The sequence below is a fragment of the Lepidochelys kempii genome, chromosome 1, assembly GCF_965140265.1.
Source record: "Lepidochelys kempii isolate rLepKem1 chromosome 1, rLepKem1.hap2, whole genome shotgun sequence".
NCBI classification, from domain to species: domain Eukaryota; kingdom Metazoa; phylum Chordata; order Testudines; family Cheloniidae; genus Lepidochelys; species Lepidochelys kempii.
This window is the reverse complement of record NC_133256.1, coordinates 209832856-209852374: the sequence shown is the minus strand read 5'-3', so window position 1 is coordinate 209852374 and position 19519 is coordinate 209832856. Positions and strand designations below refer to the sequence as shown.

General features: G+C 49.1%; 1 protein-coding gene across 6 annotated transcripts in view; it reads right to left on the bottom strand.

Moving 5' to 3' along the window:
* Positions 1–436: 436 nt before the first annotated feature.
* The window catches only part of USP5 (ubiquitin specific peptidase 5), a 22393-nt gene continuing 3310 nt past the window's right edge, over positions 437–19519 (bottom strand). For 4 of the 6 annotated variants that reach the window (XM_073311603.1, XM_073311615.1, XM_073311625.1 and 1 more), the window contains 17 exons: positions 13718–13851; positions 13364–13509; positions 12847–13031; positions 11188–11282; positions 9640–9833; positions 9317–9388; positions 7665–7752; positions 7334–7459; positions 6671–6824; positions 6042–6216; positions 4668–4756; positions 4217–4408; positions 3503–3646; positions 3234–3379; positions 2948–3101; positions 2004–2088; positions 437–1767 (listed from right to left, as the gene is read on the bottom strand). In XM_073311603.1, coding sequence (XP_073167704.1) covers positions 1674–1767; positions 2004–2088; positions 2948–3101; positions 3234–3379; positions 3503–3646; positions 4217–4408; positions 4668–4756; positions 6042–6216; positions 6671–6824; positions 7334–7459; positions 7665–7752; positions 9317–9388; positions 9640–9833; positions 11188–11282; positions 12847–13031; positions 13364–13509; positions 13718–13851 — 2273 coding nt within the window. In that variant the 3' untranslated portion in view covers positions 437–1673. The remainder of the gene's footprint in view (positions 1768–2003; positions 2089–2947; positions 3102–3233; positions 3380–3502; positions 3647–4216; positions 4409–4667; positions 4757–6041; positions 6217–6670; positions 6825–7333; positions 7460–7664; positions 7753–9316; positions 9389–9639; positions 9834–11187; positions 11283–12846; positions 13032–13363; positions 13510–13717; positions 13852–19519) is intronic. The other 2 variants (XM_073311607.1, XM_073311640.1) reach the window with 1 other exon arrangement.

Below are 19519 nucleotides of genomic sequence, written 5' to 3'. Positions count from 1 at the left end.
CATCATCACCTCCAATGGAGCTCAATTTCCCTAAGGATGGAAGAGCAAGGAGGACAATTTAGAGCAGATTAAGAGACTGTGATTCATGATCAGCTGCCCTGGCAATTCCTGCTGGGAAGCTGGTCTTTCCCTTGATGCCATGATTAGAATCCAGAGAGTGGAATTAATCCCAACTCTGATCCCAGCTGCTCACCTGCAACATAGAGGACAGGTCCCAATCTGCAAGACATAAAAAGCCTCTGTCCCTGCTCGGTGGGGTGTACAGAAGAGGGCACAATGCCAGGAAGGAGAGGATAGCCTTATGTGACTTCCACAAGGACAAGAAACCATCCAGAACGTACTAGGCCGGTATGCCCATGACATTATGGGTAAGTAGAACGCAGGAGTCCAGACCAAGTTCCCAGCTCCAAGCACCTAGACTTCACTCCCAAAAAAGTAACCTGACTTTTTTTGTACTTTATTACGTGCACACACAAGCACACGGATAGCGCTTTCACCCTGTAAAAGGAGGAACAAAACAATCATGTACCGTCCCCAGCAACTGGTCAAGGAAGGGAGAGGGAATTATTCCGGCCCATCACATGTAGGGCTTTAAATGAGAACAGACGTTGACCTGGACCCTTTTCACTATCGCACCACTACAGAAAACAAAACAAAAGCTGTGTTTACCAGAAAGGCTGCTGCATTGTGTACCCATTAATTTCTCAAGGGATCGCATTGTTACACCAATAATCAAGTGTGGAAAACAAAAGTGAGTGGATCATCATAGCCAGAGCCACATAGGGTGGTTGTTCAAGCAATGGGTATTTAGGCATGAGCAACCCTAACAGTTGCAAACTTACTGAACAATCCAGGGGCAAATGCCCCCACTTGATGGGATATTTAGTAGCTACTGGTAGCACAGCCATCTTTCACCTCTGCTTTAACAGATACATCTCCTGCATCACATGTCACTGTCCACATGCTAGGACAACAGGTACTTACAAAGACAGGAGAGCATCTAGCTTTGCAGTGAGGTCTCCCATCCAAGCTTCTTAGCACAAGGGCTCATATGCCAAAGTAGAGAACTGCCAGTGGCAGGGTTACACTGAGCACTATGTTAGATGAGGAAGGAGTTCAGATACGCCAGCTGACGGGGCCCCCCCACTAACATATGGGACAGACAGAAGCCAGGGGGTATTCAGATTTTTATTTTATCCTTTGTGTATTTTGGTATTTAAGGGGCACACAAAGAGGAAGTGGTGCTAATTATGGCCCACATTATTTCCTGGATGGCACCCTCCTGGGAAGGGGGGGGGCAAGGGAGAGAAGCCACACACACACACACACTCACACGTCCCCCTCCTCCCCTTTCAGCTTGAAAGGGCGATGGCATAATTACACCAAGCAGCAAAGCACTAGAGGCTGTGTCTTGGATAAGGGGTAATGAGAGATTTTATATTGAAACAAATCCATCTGCCCACCCCTCTTCACTCATGTCCATGGGGGGCCCCAGCCCCCAGTTTTATTAGCCAAGGAATGCCTGGCCCCAGAGTTACAGCAGTGGCATAGGTGGAGACACAGCGGGAGTGGGGTGAAAGAATGTGCACTGCTTCTCTGTATTTATTGTCACTGCCTCCCCCTCCTCATGCCAGCAGCCTGCTCCCCCGCTCCGCACACAGTAGGAGGGGGTTCTAGCTGGGAATCCGCTGATAGAAGTAGATGTAACCGAGATCCTTGGGTGGCTTCTCAGAGGCGCAGACTTTCTGGTCATTGTAAATCACCCACCTGAAACAGAGACGGAGAGATGAGGGCCATCAGCTTGCAGCTGACCTGCAAGTCTGTCCCCACCTTTCCCTCCTATATGACACGGTGGCCTGTTCCTCTCTTTTCCCTCCCTCAGTGACAGTGGATCCACAGGGAGAATGGCACTAGACCACTGAAGTAAAAGGCGGAATGATACTGGTTTATCCTTAGAAGCTGCTGCCTTTAGGTTCTTTCTTGTCCCTTCGAGCCCTTCTTACCTGCCATCCTTTTTGATGTGGCAGACATAATGGCCACACATGGTGGAAGTGCCCATGTGGCTGATGAAGGCAAAAAGCTGATACTCTGAGGGAGAGAGGAAAAAAGAGGTGGTCAGAGAGAGAGACGAGGCAGAGAGGGTTACATACCCTTGGATACTCCTGCCCCTCGGAAGAGCTCTCTAGAGAGGAGCTATTGTCCCATGACTCCCTACAGAGGCCTTCAGAGGTCTGGGCCGCACTAATGGCTGAGAAGACATGTTTCATGGTGGAGTAGGTGGAACAAGGCAGCCGCCTAATCACAAGGCCAAGAGAATTTTAGACCCAAGCTCTGTGGAGATACTGGTGAACCAAGCAGGAGGAGACATGATAGCTCCTTCAAGGCAGCCTTACCTGCTGCCTACCTCCCAGAGCTTGAGGGGGAAGTAGATGAGTGAGGAGGCCCTGGCTCACACATCTGCTGCATGGGGCTTTCCACATTACAGCAAGTAGTGTAGCAGCTTGGGCATAAATTCCCACAAAGATTTGGCTGGCTAGAGCCCAGGTGTTTTGATAGGAGACCAGAAAAGAACAATCTCAGAGGCAACACAGAGATGGGGTTCCAAAGGATGGGAGCAGAGCCCTCCTTACCTCCCTGGCAGGACACCCCTATTCCTCCCCTGCATCTGACTAGACACCACTTCCCATTCATCCCTCTGATGATTCCCAGTGGGCACAGACCCTTTCCCCTTCCTCTCTGTTACATTGCCCCAGCAGCCAGATCAACTCTTGGGAGGTGCTAGAATCTCAGGGATCAGTGAGAGACCTAAGAGTTTAGGGAGGCTAAAGCTCTGGGGAAGGCTGGGGCCCCATGGTTAGAAACCACCACCACCATCCCCAGGAACTGAACTGCCCCTACAGAACCCAGAGGAGGGCAGAACTTGTGCCCTCCAGTGTCTGGGACTCACTTCCAGGTCCATCGCGCACTTTGGGACCCACAGGGACAGATTCAGAGATGGACTCAGCTGCTGAGCGCCCCTCTGAGATGTCCATGGCAGCCTCTGCATCCAGGTCATCAATGTGACTGAAGATCCAGTCCACAGCCCGCTCCAGACTGTTACTCTGCAGGAAGAGGGGGAAACGGTCAGGTCAGGAACCCCTCAAATCTAAGCACCTCCCTTCCCTGAGGATGCCGTTACCAGCCACAGCCCTATAAGGCTGCAATCCTGCAGTAATCTCATCCTTGCTCCTCACCGTGGCTCTTAGGGCTTTCATAGCCTGATCTCGGGAGAAGCCCATGGAGACAATGGTGGCCACGCTATCTTCTGAAGGGGGGTCTGGACAGATGATGGTGGAACTTGGTCCACTAGATCCAGAAAGAACCAGAGGGTTGGCAAAATCTGTAGCAGAAAACAGAACATAGTTCAGAGGGGCTAGCTCTGGCCTCTCCAGCAGGCAGCACTGTAGCGTATAGCACATCGATCCAGGTGGGAGGGCTTTGTCATGGTCATGTGTTCTCATACCTGGATCATCCATGTGCGACATGATCCAGTTCATGGCAGCCTCAGCCCCGCTGTTCCCTGTGTAGTACACAGCTTTGCGGCAGGCATCCATGGGAAAGCCCATCTCCACCAGCTGGATAATCACTGACTCATCCAACATGGGGGCTGTGGAGGGACAGAGAGATTAGAGGAGCCTTGGCAGTCCTGCTCCCACCCACCCCTTTAGTGTGAGTTCTGTCCCCTCCCTCCCACACAACCTTGTGCAAACCTCAAGCCTCCCTCCCTGGCTGAATCTCATGTAAGCCTTGCCCGTCCCTTGGCTAAGTCCTTACCCCCCACAGCACGCAGGCCTCAAGCAGGGGGCGTAGAGATGAAAGTCATGAGCCAGGCACTCCCTAGCAATGGCTCAGGAGCTTTGTCTCCTCTTCACCTCTCACCATGCCACCAATCTTTGTGCAACCAAACCTCTCTCCCAGCTAGACCTTCTGGATGCATTGTGCATGCTCCTCTTCCCACTCCTTCCTAATATGGGCCCAGACAAACTTACAGCTGAAAGGGCTACTGGGGCCAGCAACATCCTTGTACAACGAGCATGCAAGGGGACACAGTCACTGGTAGAGGAACAGGAAGAGAGAGACTAAAGGAGAAGGAAATCATTAGCTAGGGAGACAAGTGATGAGGAGAGTGAGGGAGTAAGTCAGGCACTAAGAGGAGGAGAGAAGAAGAGTCACTAACATGTTGGAGAGGAGAAGTGAGGGGAGCAGAAGGAGTCGTCGTCCTCGTTGCCATAGAACCCCAGGCTACCTTTGGGCTCGTCTGGCGTCACCAGTGGAGGTGCGATGTCTGGCATCTCCTCCTCACCAGCTTGCAGCCCTGTCCCCCGCAGCGCAGAGATGTCCAGCTCCTCTGGCATTTCGATAGAGACATCTGTAAAAGAGTCTGGATCAGACCCTCAGGGACGTGTTCAGTGAGCTCAAAGAGCACGGATGAGCAGCCCTCAAAGATAAGCCGTTTGGGGTAGAGAATGCACATGGGACATTCTGCAGCAGCAGTACAGCAATGCAGTAAGGAGTGCTCTCGCCTGTCAGTAGTGACCCCAATGCCTAAGCATGGGGGTCGTGCTACACAGAGCAGCATTGGGGACTCATTGATCCCGATGCTTCGTGCTTCACCTCACTATCCTTACCGAGCTTTTTGGGTACCCAATCCAGGCCAAAAGTGAATTTCTTGATCTGGATCACCAGATAGTCTGGGAAGGAGGCAAACCGGGTTGTCCTGAAAGAGAGTGACAAGTCATGTCTGGACAGGTTACCCTGTGCTTTGTTAATGGGGGAGGAGGAGGGCTAGGGGAGACTGGCTGGCTCAGGGAGAAATCAAGGAAGGGGATTTGGAGTCTTGCACATTCCAGAGCTACTGTTGGAATACAGAGGGAACAGTCTGTATGGCTCTGGAGAGACCCCACTGTACTCAGCACTGAGCCTGCCAAACCCTGAACAATTCCCAGAGGAAGTGCTCTGACTGGAGGAGAGCTTAACCTAGCATTTCCCAAACTTTCTGGGGTGAAGGCCACCTCCAGGAAAATCAAACACTCCTCCCTCCCCCGCAAACCCTGTCATGTGGTACAGGCCACCACAGATTTTAGAATTCTAATTAAATACAGGTAAAACAAACATGTATGGATGCATTTTAAACTATAGTTGAAGGAATGAGGTATATTCAGCACTGGATGTGAGCAAAGGTTTGAACACAACTCATTACTCCAAACTGCAGTAGAATGTTAATAATGTCAACTTGAAAAGCAACATTTCTTTAGACCTGTTATTGCTAAGGGGTGTCTTTCAGTTTTTCTATAACAAAATATCTCCCCCCATGGGCTCTGCTAGGCTCCTTGGACTTGAGTCCTTCTTGACTGGGAAAGGAATGCCAATGGCAGCAGAACAAACAGCCATTCAGCAGACATTGTAGCTCTTCATTACTGCCTTGAGTTACTATGATCTGTGTTTTGGACAGTGAAATAGTTAATAAATCTGACATTCAAAGTATCACCACTGGCATTTGAGTTAGCTCTGCTGAAGTGACTGGGGCAGCTCATTTTATGTTTTGAAAGTTTTGTCCAACTTTAATAACTGGAGACTTCTTTTAAAACGAAAGTTAAGGCTGGGGAGAACAACAGAGTGCTGTCTATATCTCCCTCCTAGGCTAGGCATACTTTAAAGCATAACTCAAATTAAGAATGTCAGAACACTGATAATGGGGCATCAAAACCACTGCCAAATTTTCTGGCTTTCCGTTGCTTTGTTTTCTGTACCACTGCATGCAGTGTTGAGGACCCCACAGCCACCTTAACTCTGCCCACTGTAATCCCCATGGAAAAATGGTACAAGACTGAGCCTAGAGGCTCATGAACCACCCCACAGAGTTGACAAGTCATGGATTTCTAAGAGGGGAACGAGCAGCCCTAGGAAACATCCCTGCCCAGGGTACTGTAGGAAAGGGGTTCCCAAGAGGGCTTTTCACACTCTGATCTCTATCCTAGATAGCACCTCCAAACCACACTCACTTGAGAGCCACAGACTTGGCCTGCAAGGCTGTGCTCCAGAAGTCATCCACCTGCTCTGGAGCCCCATAGGCCTCTAGACAGGAGTTGAAAGGCACCTTGGCTCGGACCAGTTCAGGCAGTGGCTGCTTTTCCTCTTCTGCCTGGTGCTTCCTCTCCTCATATTCCAGCAGCTCATCTGGGGACAAGGCAGAGAAGTCAGGTCCAGATTCCGGGTGCTCACAAGGCACCTGCTGTTGGCTACCTCCAGAGGCAGGACACCAGGCTAGATGGGCCTATCAGGACATGCTCCCTAGAGTGGTGCATAGGGCACACAATCTCCACCAGCCATCAGGATGGTTTCATTATGCTGACGTCCCACAGGCTAAGTCACAACCCTTGCCTTGGGTGAGGCAGGGGAAAGGTTTGATCCCTAACTTGAGTGACTGATACCTGTCCACAGCATTTCTGAGGAAATCCACCCTGCCCAGCTCCATGGGGTGATGAAGGAGAAGGATTTGGCTCCAGAACACCTTGCTTCTTCAGGTCCTTGAGAGATCCCCTCAACCCCAGTAAAGGAGCACAGTAGATAGAGTTTCCTCACTGATCCCAGTGCCTGCTGCCCCCTCCTCAGTCCCCATCAGGCCACTGACCTTTGTTGAGTGCAGCATCCATGGGCACGGGCAGCTGCATAATATAGTCCACACGCTGGGTGTATTTCACCTTCTCTGTGGCCAGGCACTTGAGCTTCTCCTCCACCAGGAAACGGAAGACCTCATTGGGATTCTCTGAGCTGCGGCAGTTCCTCTGGGAAGGGCAACATGGTGAAGATGGGAGTAATATCAAGGTGGCCAGATCAACCAATCACAGGAGCAGCAGCCCCACATGGGACACAGACAAAGAACTGTCTCCACTGTCCCTGGTCCAAGTGTACAAGCTGGAGCCCTTCAATCAGCACCATCAGTCTCCAGAAACCAATCCCATTCCCACCGCAAAGGAGAGGGTTCGATTTTTAGGGGGAAGCTCTGGGTACTCCAAGCTCCCCCAAAGTCTACAAACAGCAATTTCACAGGGGCTGGGGGTGAGCCCCGAACAAAAGGCCCTGCAGTTGTGCACCTTCATCCCCTTCTCCCGAAGCAGTCACTCACTGGTATCCTGAAAAGTTAGTTCTGGTGAACCTGGTGCTTCAAAATACCTGCATGCTGGCCCCCTCCCTGCATTTCCATCCAGCCTAGGTGCCAGCCCTCAACTTGCTGGAGCTCAGAACAGGAGCTGTCCCTTTCCCAGGATTTCAGAAAGTGTGGATCAGTCATTACCTCCACCATGTTGATGAAATGCAGGAAGAACTCCTGGGCATCTTGCTGCCTATTGGTGGAGAATTCTGGGTGCCCTTTGCCAATGAGAGATTTAAACATGCGTGGAGCAATGCCATCCTGCATGCCCTAGAAGAAAGGGGGGTGGGGAAGAGGAAGAGGAAGGAGTGAGCATGGCCTCCCAACAGCTCTGCCCTGGGGTACATCTTTCCAAACCCTGCCTCTCTTTAGGGTCAACGCCCTGGACAGAGTCTCCATAGAGGATCCCCCACACCATCACAGACACACTTAGTGCATTCCCTCCGCATGAAGGTAGCGAGGCCCCAGTCCTCACCTTCTGGTTCTGGTCCAGTTGCTGTTCCCCATCTCCAGAGCCTGGCTTCGAATACTCCCCAGAGAGTAGCCCATGGCCCAACTTGGCTCTGGAATAGCAGACGATTTACCATCAAAGCTGTACCAAGCTGCTTCCAACCCAAACACCCTGGTCACTCCAGGAGCCAGTTCAATCACTCCAGCTTTGAAACTCACGTGGACTTGCCCCAGCTGACCTCGACTAACCCAGCTCCCTCTTCCTACCCAGCCAAGACTCCTCTATCTCATCCTGCTCTGCTGTCCCCAGCCCTGTCTGACATCTTCCATTTGAACACCTCACAGAACTTTAAAACTGAGCCTCACCCACTGGCCAGGGAGGAGCTAAGGACTGTGGAGGGACAGCCTCAGCCATTCACAGAAAGGTGGCCAGCACTGGGCTGCAACAGTTGTTTACCAGCCACATCTCGCAGCATCTTGGCACAGGAAGTGAAGCCCCGCAAGTGACTCTGTACAGGAGGCTGCGGGAGGCAGAATGCAATCCCTCCAAATCAGTGATGGTTGCGGCCCAAGTCATGGGATAGCAGGAAGCAGACTGCACCCCATTCCCTCCAGCAGGTTGATCAGATTTTCCAAAGTGAGAGACAGACACTTTACTGCCCAGGGTGGACAGGAGATAACTGGAGATATCCACTATCAACCCCTCATTGTGCTCTCTTGGGCCCAATTTCTCCCCCTACCATCTTCCTCTACTCCCATCTCCTCCACACTCCCATTCACACACAGCCCCAGTCACCAATTCACTCCCATTCCCTTGCACACAACCCTGCCAACCCAAGTCAGCCCACCCCCCTCTCATTTTAGCAATTGACCCAATCTCTGGATGTGTGTATGTGCATATTTGTTTGTTTTTCCCAAAGTTAGTTAAGTATTTCAGGAAAATTTGAGAGTGTGGTCACCAACATTTCTGTTATGAGAACCCCTGGACTACCCCCACCTAAACCAGTATACTCTTCTCTCAGGTCTGGTCTACACTGCAGGAAGGGGGAGGGGGGAATGTCGATCTAAGATACGCAACTTCACCTATGAGAATAGTGTAGCTGAAGTCGATGTATCTTAGATCACTTAGAATCACTTCGCGTCCTCGCGGCGTGGGATCGACGGCCGCTGCCCCCCGTCGACTCCGCTTCCACCTCTCCCTGTGGTGGAGTTCCAGAGTCAGAGTCGAGGGCAGAGTGATTGGGGATCGATTTATTGCGTCTACACTAGACCCGATAGATCGATCATGTAGACATGGCCTCAGACACCTCTCTCTGGCTGGAAGTCTGTGCTGCAGACCCAGGACACCCTCCACTGACAGCTAGCAGTACTACACCCACCAGGAGTTTCCCAGGGGCAGCATGGGTTACTACACCCTGCAGGACATTTGCCACTCTATACAGTTGTGAGATTGAGGCTGGGGCTTAGACCCATTAGCCCATCAAGCCCAATCTCCTAGTCAAACCTCAACTCTTGGAAAGTTCCAGAGATCTTTGATGACTACAAGGGGTTGGCATCTCAGAAGAAGTGGGACCTACTTGCAACACAATGCAATTTAAAAATGGGATGGGACACAGGGCCCCCTACTGGAACACCCCAAATCCATACCACATCCCCCTTCTTCAGAGCACTACATACACTTGTGTGCTGAAGTCCTGCGTGGGGTCTGAGGGAGCACTTTGGAATATCTTCTCCAGCTTGTCCACATACCTGCAAAGCAAACCAGAGAGGCAAAGGGAGCTGCAGACAGAGCCGCATCCAGCAGGGTAACTGGCTTATACAAGGCTCCCAACCCCAGAAGGTAAGATCTCAGCACCCCACAAAGGATGGAGTGAATTAATTCCTCTCAGAGTTCAGGTAGAATTGGGGCAATTGGGATGGAGACCAGGACTAAATGGCCTAAGTAACCCACAGTACTGGAGCAGTGGTGAGGGGAGGGGGCCTTCCCTTAGCTCACTTACTTTCTCTGGAAGTCAGGGATGCTGAACAGCACCTGCACCACAGAATTGAGGTAGCAACTATTGCCCAGGTTTCGGATGCCAGTGTAACCAGGGCCATAAAGGGGTTTGAGCTGCACCCCAGACTCCTGGATCAGCTCCCACTCCCCAATGCGCTGATTCATGTCAATCTCCAGCTCAGTCATTGTCTTGTCTGTCTGTGGAGAGAAGAGATGGACCGGGGGGGAGCTCAGAGAAGAGCCACAGATACACTTTGGGCCAGAAAGACAGAGTTTCAGGAGATATTTCAAAGCTAAATTCATCCTGTCTGGTGAAAACTATGACTGGGGGGGAGGAGAGAAAGATATGGAAAGGGTGTGCAAGTGTCTAAGGGGTGCCAATTCCAAGGTGAGAAAGATGGGGGGGGGCGCAGAAGAGGAAGAGGGCAAGTCTGAGGCAAGGAAAAGGAGCTCAGGAACCATCCCCCAGCACTGAGGTGTCAGAGTCTGAGGAGCCATCTCCCCAAGGGAGGCCCTGTTGCTTGGAGTACTGAATAGGAGCCACAAGGGAATGAATCTGCGGGGGGTGTAGGAGAAGAAAGGGAAACCAGTCAGCTCTCTGCTTGAGAGGAAGTGGGGGCTGTGTACACAATGACCACAGCACAGTAACTGAGTTACAGCCCCCACCCTGGTTGGTGACTGGAGACTCAGATCCAGCTGAGGACTCAGTGTGACAGAGGACAAATGCCTGCAATATCCTAGACAAACCTTATTGAATTAGGTTTAATTCATTTGGGAGGTCCATCGTATTAAAAATGTGATTGATAGTGTGTTATTGTAGGATTGTCCATAGCTTGGGGAAACATTACAAACTTCAAAGAACTGTTTTGGACAATATGTGAGAAGTGGGTTTCCTTGGAGGTACTTGGGAGGTTTTTTTGAAGCCACACCCTAGGGAGAAAAACTCATTGTTGGCGGATTACCTGCTCCTGGAAACTCCAGATCAGAGACCTCTGAGCTGTATAAAGGTTGGACTAAATTTTTCATGAGTGTGTTCATGAGTTTCATGAGTGTGTTTCATGAATTAGTTCTGAGCTGAGGTTGTTATGAACTTGTGACCACAGATGGGATCCCTCTGCTGGGTCTGAAGGGCTAATCACTGCCAGAACCCACATCAGAGTTGGGGTGATCTCTGGTAAGCTTATTAGCCTGCGTACTGCTTCTTTTAGTGTTTTCTGCATAATGCTTTAGCCCTAAGAATAAATAAGCTCGCATAGAAAGAGCTGTGTGGTAGCTTAACTGGGGCAGTCACATTTATCAGTCTCTGAAGAGAAACCAAGCAGTCTGCTCAGGTAGTCTGTTTTATGCTGGGAACAACACAGTGAAGGAAGGGAACTGTTCAGCCTGGAGATACCCCAGTCAGCGGGGAGAGACACACGCATCTCCACCAAAGAGAGGTGACAGCTGGGGAGGCAGAACCCTGGCAGTGGTGCCCTTGCTGAACTCCTGAGGGAAAACAGGTGTAACTGTGATACTCAGACCCCCTTGTTTTGATTGGGGGTTTCCCTCTCACCTTCTGCATCTTGAGCATGTCAATCCCAAAGTGAGCCAGATGTTCAGCCAGGCTAGGATCCAACACCATATCATCCTCATCATAGGAGTAAACATCTGTGGGGATACAGACAGGAAAGGAAAAGAAATTAGCTTATACGCCAACCACTCCCAGATCCCACCAACACCCACCCTTTCTTCCTCAAACAACCTGCTGCTAGGGGAAGGGAGCAACATAAAGTGCTCAGAGCTTTAAGGTCTAACAGACTAACTGTCTGAGCCAGTGGTTTTCAAACTGCAGGTCATGACCCAGTACTCGGTTGCAGAGTGTAAGGAACTGGGTTGTGGTGGCTCTGGTCAGCATCGCCGATTGGGCCATTAACGACCCAGTCGGCGGTGCTGCCTGGCTAAGGCAGGCTAGTTCCTACCTGTTCTGACGCTGTGCTGTGCCCCGGAAAGGGCCAGCAGCAGGTCCAGCTCCTAGGCAGGAGGCCACAGGGCTCTGAACGCTGCCCCCGCCCCGAGCGCTGGCCAAGGGAGCTGGGGGTGAGGGCTGGTGCCTGTGAGTGAGAGCCACGGAGAGCTGCTTGCACACCTCTGCCTAGGAGCCAGACCTGCTGCTGGCCATTTCTGGGGCGCAGTGTGGTCCGTGGTGCCAGGACAGGCAGGAATCCTGCCTTAGCACCCCTGCTGCACTGCTGACCAGGAGCCGCCAGAGGTAAATCCGTGCCCCAACCCCGAGCCCCTCACAAACCCAAAGCCCCTTCCTACACCCCAAACCCCTCATCCCCGACTCCACCCCAGAGCCTGCACCCCCAGCCCAGAGCCCTGACCCCCCTCCCAGATCCCAACACCCTGCCCCAGCCCTGAGACCCCCCAACCCCAGAGCCCTCTCTTGCACCCCAAACCGCTCAACTCCAGCCCCACCCCAGAGCCTGCACCCCCAGCCCAGAGCCCTGACCCCCTCCTGTACCCCAACCCCCTGTCCCAGCCCAGATCCCCCTCCCACACCCTAAACCCCTCATTCCTGGCCCCAATCTGCATCCCAACCCTCTGCCCTAGCCCATAACCCCTCCCACACCCCAAAACACTCATCCCCAGCTCCGTTGGGTCATGGCCATTAACAATTTTCTTTAACTGGGTAGCCAGAAAAAAAGTTTGAAAACCACTGGTCTGAGCAGCACTGTCCTAAGGTGGGAAGAATGGGGGACCCAAGTTGCCAAAAGGTGTGGGGTAAGGAAGAGGAGCAAACAACTTTGCCTTGGATTCTAGTACAAAGGCCCTGTGTGCCTCGCTAGCAGAGGGGTGTTGCGCTATCCACCCCCCTTCCCTGTCCCAGACTACTAAAACAATGAGCACCCCACATCCCACCCCACAATCCCAGGCTGGAGGGAAGAGGGAATACAGATAGCCCTTTCAAAAGGCCTTAGAATTCCAAGGAAGGGGGCAGGGGAAGCACAGGGTTTCAGCAATTATCTCATTGCTCTCTCCCCAAGAAGTGTATCAGGCCAGGAAAACCCAGTTGGTGGTGGTGGCAGCTAGTTGGTGCATGTGCTAATGCTATGGCCTAGGACAATTACTGTGACACCCCAAAACCCCCCTCACTTGTTCTGTCAGGGGACCATATTCAACCCATTCAGATGCCTGGCATCTACAACTCCACTAAGTCCTCCCATCTCACCAGCCCCATCGGGGGTGATGGTTCCCAGTTTCACAGCCAACGGGTAGCCAGTCTCCCGATAATGCTCAACTGCGTGGTTGTTGCCGCCACTGCCATCAAAGTAGCGCCGGCCACACAGGATGGATCCATCAGTCATGTTGAGCCACAGGTTCTCACGCATGTCGCACTTGTTGCATTTCCAGCCACTGCCAGCAGTGGGAGAGAAAAGGAGCAGTCTATTTCCTATTACTCACCCACCATGATATAAGCAAAGGTTTTTGGGATTCCACACCCCTCCTACTCCAAGAAGCAGAGGACCCAGGGAGACCTATACAGCGGGAGTCAGTTCTAGTCAACACCCCACCTAGAGTTTCCAGGAATTTACCAGCTTGTATCACGGGCCACACCTCGATCAGGGAGAGGCGTGGCTACATGGAGCAGAACCAGCAACAGTCCCATCACAGCCCCAGAGAGGGAAGTTGTGTTGTGAAGTGTCCAGGGCAAGAGGGAACCTGGCCAGGCTTGATGCCAGACTCACCACGGAGGGATGCGGACACTGTTCTGTAGCTGGTGCAGGGAGAAAGCATGTTTGGAAACACGCCGAACTTCTCCGTCCCATGCCTGCACCTCCTGCTTCCGCGAGGCTGAATCTGCTGTCAGGATAGCCTCAACCGCACTGGCAATCTGGAATTGGGGAGCGGGAGAAATAGGGGGATAAGAGCTTCACATCACCTACCCTTGCTATTCCAGACTTGGGCTCCCCACAAGGCTCTGCTAATGCCACTCCATTCTGCCCAGACACCACCATGCTATTCCAGTCCTGAGACCACAACATTACTGGATCCAATTTACAAAACAGCGTGCTTCCTGCAGACAGAAAATAAAGACCTACCCTGTCTTGGACCATGTCTGGCAGCCCCTCCAGCCCATCCCGTGGGATCTCCAGGTGCTCTGGGAAAATAACTATTTTTATGTCTTCATCATATTCAAACTTCTCCTCTGGGATGTCAAACCCACCTTCTATGCCTACAAGAGAAGGAACACTGCAGTAAGAGAAAAGGCAAAGAATCTATAACCTAGCCAGCTTTCTTGCCTTATGGATGCCAACCCCAGGGAGGGGCTTTCCAGCCTTGGATATTGTATGAAGTAGGGAACCGTACAGCTGTGACTAGCTCTGTCTAAGTCTATAGTGACATTAGCGAGGACAAAACCACCGGGAGGCATTGATGCTCCTGATTCACAGATGTAATGACAACTAACAGTAATTGGGGGACACAGGAAGAAGTTCTCACAAACCCAAGGGCCAATGCACTACCACTTCAAACCACTTGGCTAAGGCAGGGAGTGTTCACTGCTCCTTGCACCTTCCACAAAGGGAGGCCTCCTGCTGTTCCAGTGTTTGAGGGCAGGGCATGGAAGTGCTTAGTTCAGGTCTCCCCCAGAAATGTTAGAGTTACAAGAACAAACCTCACAGACTTAAAGAAACTGGGAAATGCACAGTTCAAGTAGTATCCCACACCCTCCCCTTTACTCCATCCCCTTTGAGATGTCAGCAGGCAGGCACAGGCACTCTGCATAACGGAGACTCCAGTGTTACTTTCGAGCAGTCACTGACCATATACCAAAGAATAATGTTTGTGTGATTGAAAGCACCCCTGTATTCACACCTTACATACTCCTGTAATAATCTTTGTACAAAATATGCCTTGTGAGATATCATTTAAAAACTAGCAACACACTGATCATCAATATTCTTATGTAATGTATGTACAAAATGCATATTAAGAGTTATGTACATAAGCTGAAATTATGACTACAATGTGTTTACCAGACAAGTTGGGGGAATGGGGGAAAATTGGTTTCTCAAAGGAAAAGATGATGCTTTTAGCCAGGCATCATCAAAGTTGACTGGCAATCACTTGTCAACTGGCCATTCTTTGGCAACGAAGGGGGCCAGGAACAGATTGATACGCATTATAGCAAACAACATGGAACCTCTTACACCACGAGACTCCATGTCTCTGTCCATACAGCTGGAATGAACTTCATCTAAGAGTAACTGCAGAAAAATATTTTTCAAAGGATGACTGGACTATAAAAGTGAGGGGCAAACACACACCGTGTGTGCGTGCACATTCTCTCTCTCTCTCCACCCCCACCCCAAGATGACAAAGGAACCAGCCCTTTGACTTTGACGGAGAGCCTGACTTGAGGATTTGGTTAGCTGTGTTGCTGGGAACCTGTGGTACAGATTTTACCTTGAACGAAGTCTAGCTTGTTAAGTTTTAGCTAGGAAGTGTTTTATCTATGTCTCTTGTAACCATTTCTGACTTTCTGAGCATTTCCTGGTTTTCTAACATTGGAGTTTGGGGATCTAAAATCCTACATTTCTGAAGGGTACAGGGAGCAGACAGCACTTGGTTTAGGAACAACCTTAACCTGACATTTTTTGTAAGTGAATTTCCTGTGTTTTTTTTAAAAGGCAAATGAGCTAGATTGGTTTGGGTTCCGATGTCTCTCTCTGTCTCAACACAATGGTTCACTCTATTGTGGCAGGGGCGTCTAGTCTTTGTAGTCAATACCAGTTGTTACTTTGCTTGCCAGCAGGTTCAACTTAGCGTCATCCTTGAACAGGACAGATTGATACAAAAAAAATCAAAGTGATTTAAATCAGCAAGCAGGAAACCTTGGTTGAAAATCATCCATTTTAATCTTGTTTTTACATTTGTACTTTTTAGTTAATTTACTAAAGAAAGATTGATTCTCATTGATTCGTAACCATTAAAAATATGTTCATTTGTAACTAAATATAACCTTTACACTAAAATTTAATACTTTTGGGCTAACCAGAAAAATACACTATATCTATACATGTTTATTTAAGCAGTTATATACCTTAACAATTATTCAGCGTCTTAATTTTTACATTATGCACTATTCACCATTTTTAGCCTTTTTTGCTTGTGATTTCTGTCAAGCTGCATTTGGATGGAAGATGGAATTCAATTTAGCGAGTACAAAACCAGCATTTTAAAACTATTTTGTGCTAGTTAAATACAATCACCTTAAATAGATATAAGAAAAAATAGGAAGTTTATCACAACACGGTTTGCCTTTAAAACTGATTTATTAAAGAAAGGAAGTAAATTAATTGAATGGACTGTTTCTGGTCAAGATTTTAAAACTAATAGTTCTCATAGACTTTAAGGCCAGAAGGGACCATCATGATCATCTAGTCGAACCTCCTGCACATCACAGGCCAGAGAACCTCACCCATCCACTCCTGCAATAGGCCCATAACTTCCGGCAGAGATACTGAAGTCCTCAAATCTTGATTTAAAGACTTCAAGTTACAGAGAATCCACCATTTGCTCTAGTTCAAACCAGCAAGTGACCCACTGTGCCCCATGCTGCAGATGTAGGTGAAAAATCCCCAGGACATCTGCCAATCAGACCTGGGGAAAAATTCCTTCCCAGCCCCAAATGTCCTCTCACACCACATTTTTATTCATAGATTGGAAGAGAGAAAAAAATTTTCTTGCTTTTTCAACTCACAATCAGTTTTTAAACTTTAAATGAACTAGTTATTGAACTGGACTAGTTGAATTGAAAAAGAAAAAATTCTCTCTGCACCTGCAAAAGAGGCTACTGTGTCAAAAGCTGGTTTAGCACTTCAGCAAACTCTGGTCTAGGTGCTTAGCCAGTGACTTTCTCCAGTTCAGTGGTACGACTTTCTTTAAAACTTCGGCAGCAAATATATAGTGCTTGAATATTGTTGTAATTTGAATTAATTTAAAAGATTATAGTACGTTTAAGTCTTAGCATAGGTTGCCAATTTCAAATTTAATTTGTAATAGGCATATTTTTAAAAATAAAATATTTAAATAAAAATCTGATTTTGTTTGTTTTATTTAAATCATCCATTTTTACCCACCCTGTGGGGCAGGCCCTTTTACCCAGTGTTCTAGAAACAATCACTATCTAAAAGAGCCTCCACTCCACAGCGCTTCCAAGAGCCACCACCACCTGATCAAATGGAAGAGCCTAATCGCTACTGACAATCAAAAATATACATTTCACCAAGCACAACGCTTTCTCACCCTCCACCTCCTCCAAATACCCCTTGAGTGCAATGATATTGTGATGCTGTTACACCAGCACAGTGACAGAGAGCTACAAACTTTGGTGGGTTCAGAAATACCAGGAACATAGTGAACTGAAAAACACAAGTCAGCACACTATCCCCAGACTCTCCACATACATAAAAATGCCTCTCCTGATGTATCCTCAGGGCTCCCAGTCTCTACAGAGAGCGCCATGCTTTCCCAAACAACAAGGAGTGACTGAGAATAGGGAATCCCAAGAGCATTAAAAGGTTCCTGAACCCTAAAACAAAATAGGCTATTAGGGTTTCAGGATGGCCCTTCAGAGCTTCCTGAAGCTCTGATGGGGTGGTGGACCCTCTGTGAGCCTCAGGATCGACAGGTGGGAGAGGCCCTCCAACAGCTTATCACAGGGATCCCAGTGATCTATTGAGGTGCTTATAAGCCCCCCACTTCAATACTGAACACCTCATAAACACTGATGGAATTATCCTACCCCCACTCTGTGAGGTAGAGAAGTTTTGTTGTCCCCCTGTTACAGATGGGGAAAGAGGCACAGAGACTAAGGTCTTGTTTACACTATGGGGGGAGATCAATCCAAGTTACGCAACTTCAGCTACATGAATAATGTAGCTGAAGTCCACGTACTTAGATCTGCTCACTGCAGGGTCCATACTAAACCATGTTGATGGGAGACGGCTCACCTGTCGACTCCCCTTGCATTTCTCGCTCAGGTGGAGTACAGAAGTCGACAGGAGAGCGATCTGTGGTCTATTTACAAGGTCCAGACTTGCTAAATTGACCGCTGATGCATCAATCGCTACGTGTCGATCCCCTAGTAAGTGTAGACAAGCCCTAAGGTGGAGATTTTGAAGGGATTTAAGACCAGAAATCAATGGGGCTTTGCTCTTAAATTCCTTTCGGCAGTTTTGAAAATCTTCCCCAAAGTAATTAATCCAACATCACACAGGAAGCCTGCAGCAGAAAGAAGGCGAGAACCACTGCCTTAACCAAAAGACCAGTCGTTTCCTTCTTACAGTCCCCTGCCTCATTCATTACACTGAAGTGTCATCAAGTGCAGCTATTTGCTGGGTCAATAGAGATGCATGTCTCACAGAGCTTTGTAGATTGGGTACACAGGAATAACCCAATTGTACAAAGCACATGGATTTGGCCTAATCTTTCCGAGAGGCAGTTGACAAGTTGACAAGAAGGTGTGAGTAAAGTGGGTGAGTAACTCATACCTTCTTGTCAACTGTCTGTAATGGGCCACTCTCATTACCACTTCAAAAGTTATTTTTCCTCCCTTGGTATCCTGCTGTTAATTGATTTATCTCGTTAGACTGACCTTACACTTGGTAAGGCAACCCCCATCCTTTCATGTATTTATACCTGCTCCTGTATTTTCCACTCCATGCATCTGATGAAGTGGATTCTAGACCACGAAAGCTTATGCCCAAATAAATTTGTTAGTCTAAGGTGCCACAAGGACTCCTCGTTGTTTTTGCTGATACAGACTAACACAGCTACCACTCTGAAATATGTGTTATATGTTTCCCTCTAGTGGCTGGTCTACATAAGAGGCAATAACTTACTACTTTTAGCTGCAGTGTTGGAGGTCTGTGCTGTAATGCAGGAGGTTCTGGGTTCAAAACTGATCTAAATGAGCAAGAAGCATTTTGAGTGTCCTGGCCTGAATTCCTGACCAAAACTCTTTCTAGGTTGTGCACACGGAGCACCAGCACTGCAGCATTCCACTCTATCATTCCAAAAAGGATCATTTGTATATTTCAGTGTTTAGGCTTTTTTCAGTACCATGCCCTAGATCTCAAAGAACATTCTAGACCAGAGGTTCTCCATCTTTTATTTTCTGAGGACTCCCCCCCCAACATGCTACAAAAACTCCACAGCCCACCTGCAGCACAATAACTGTTTTTTTGCATATAAAAGCCAGGTCCGGCATTAGGGGGTAGCAAGCATTGCAATTGCTTGGGGTCCCATGTCACAGGGGCCCCTGTGAAGCTACATAGCTCACGTTTCGACTTCAGCCCTGGGTGGTAGGACTCAGGATCCCGGGCTTCAGCCCCACACGGTGGGGGTTTGGCTTTCTGCCCTGGCCCCAGCAAGTATAACACTGGCCTTGCTTGATAGCCCCCCTTACACCTGCTCATGGCTCCCAAAGAGGCCCCGTACCCCTGGTTGAGAACCACTGTTCTAGACAGAAAAGTTTAATGAGGAGCCTGCCCATAATTTTTCCCCTATCTTCACTAAAAAGGGTTAGGTTTTTCAACTATGTAAAACATTATGGGGGACTCTCAGAAACCTTTCGATCAAGCAATGTCAAAGTTTCCCCAAACTCTATCCCAGCCCCTATCCTTGCATAGCAGTGTTCAAGCTGATCTATGTATGCAGATTTTAGAGAAGATGCAAATTCCATCTGTTAACAGAACCCCATTATTACAGACTTGAACATAAAGCAACTCTCATTACTGCAGAAGGTTATTAAACAGCTATCCTTCTTGGCCGTTCCCAAATATGTGAACATTGGACTAGATGGGACTACCAGGTCTAATCCAGCACAGTGGCATGAA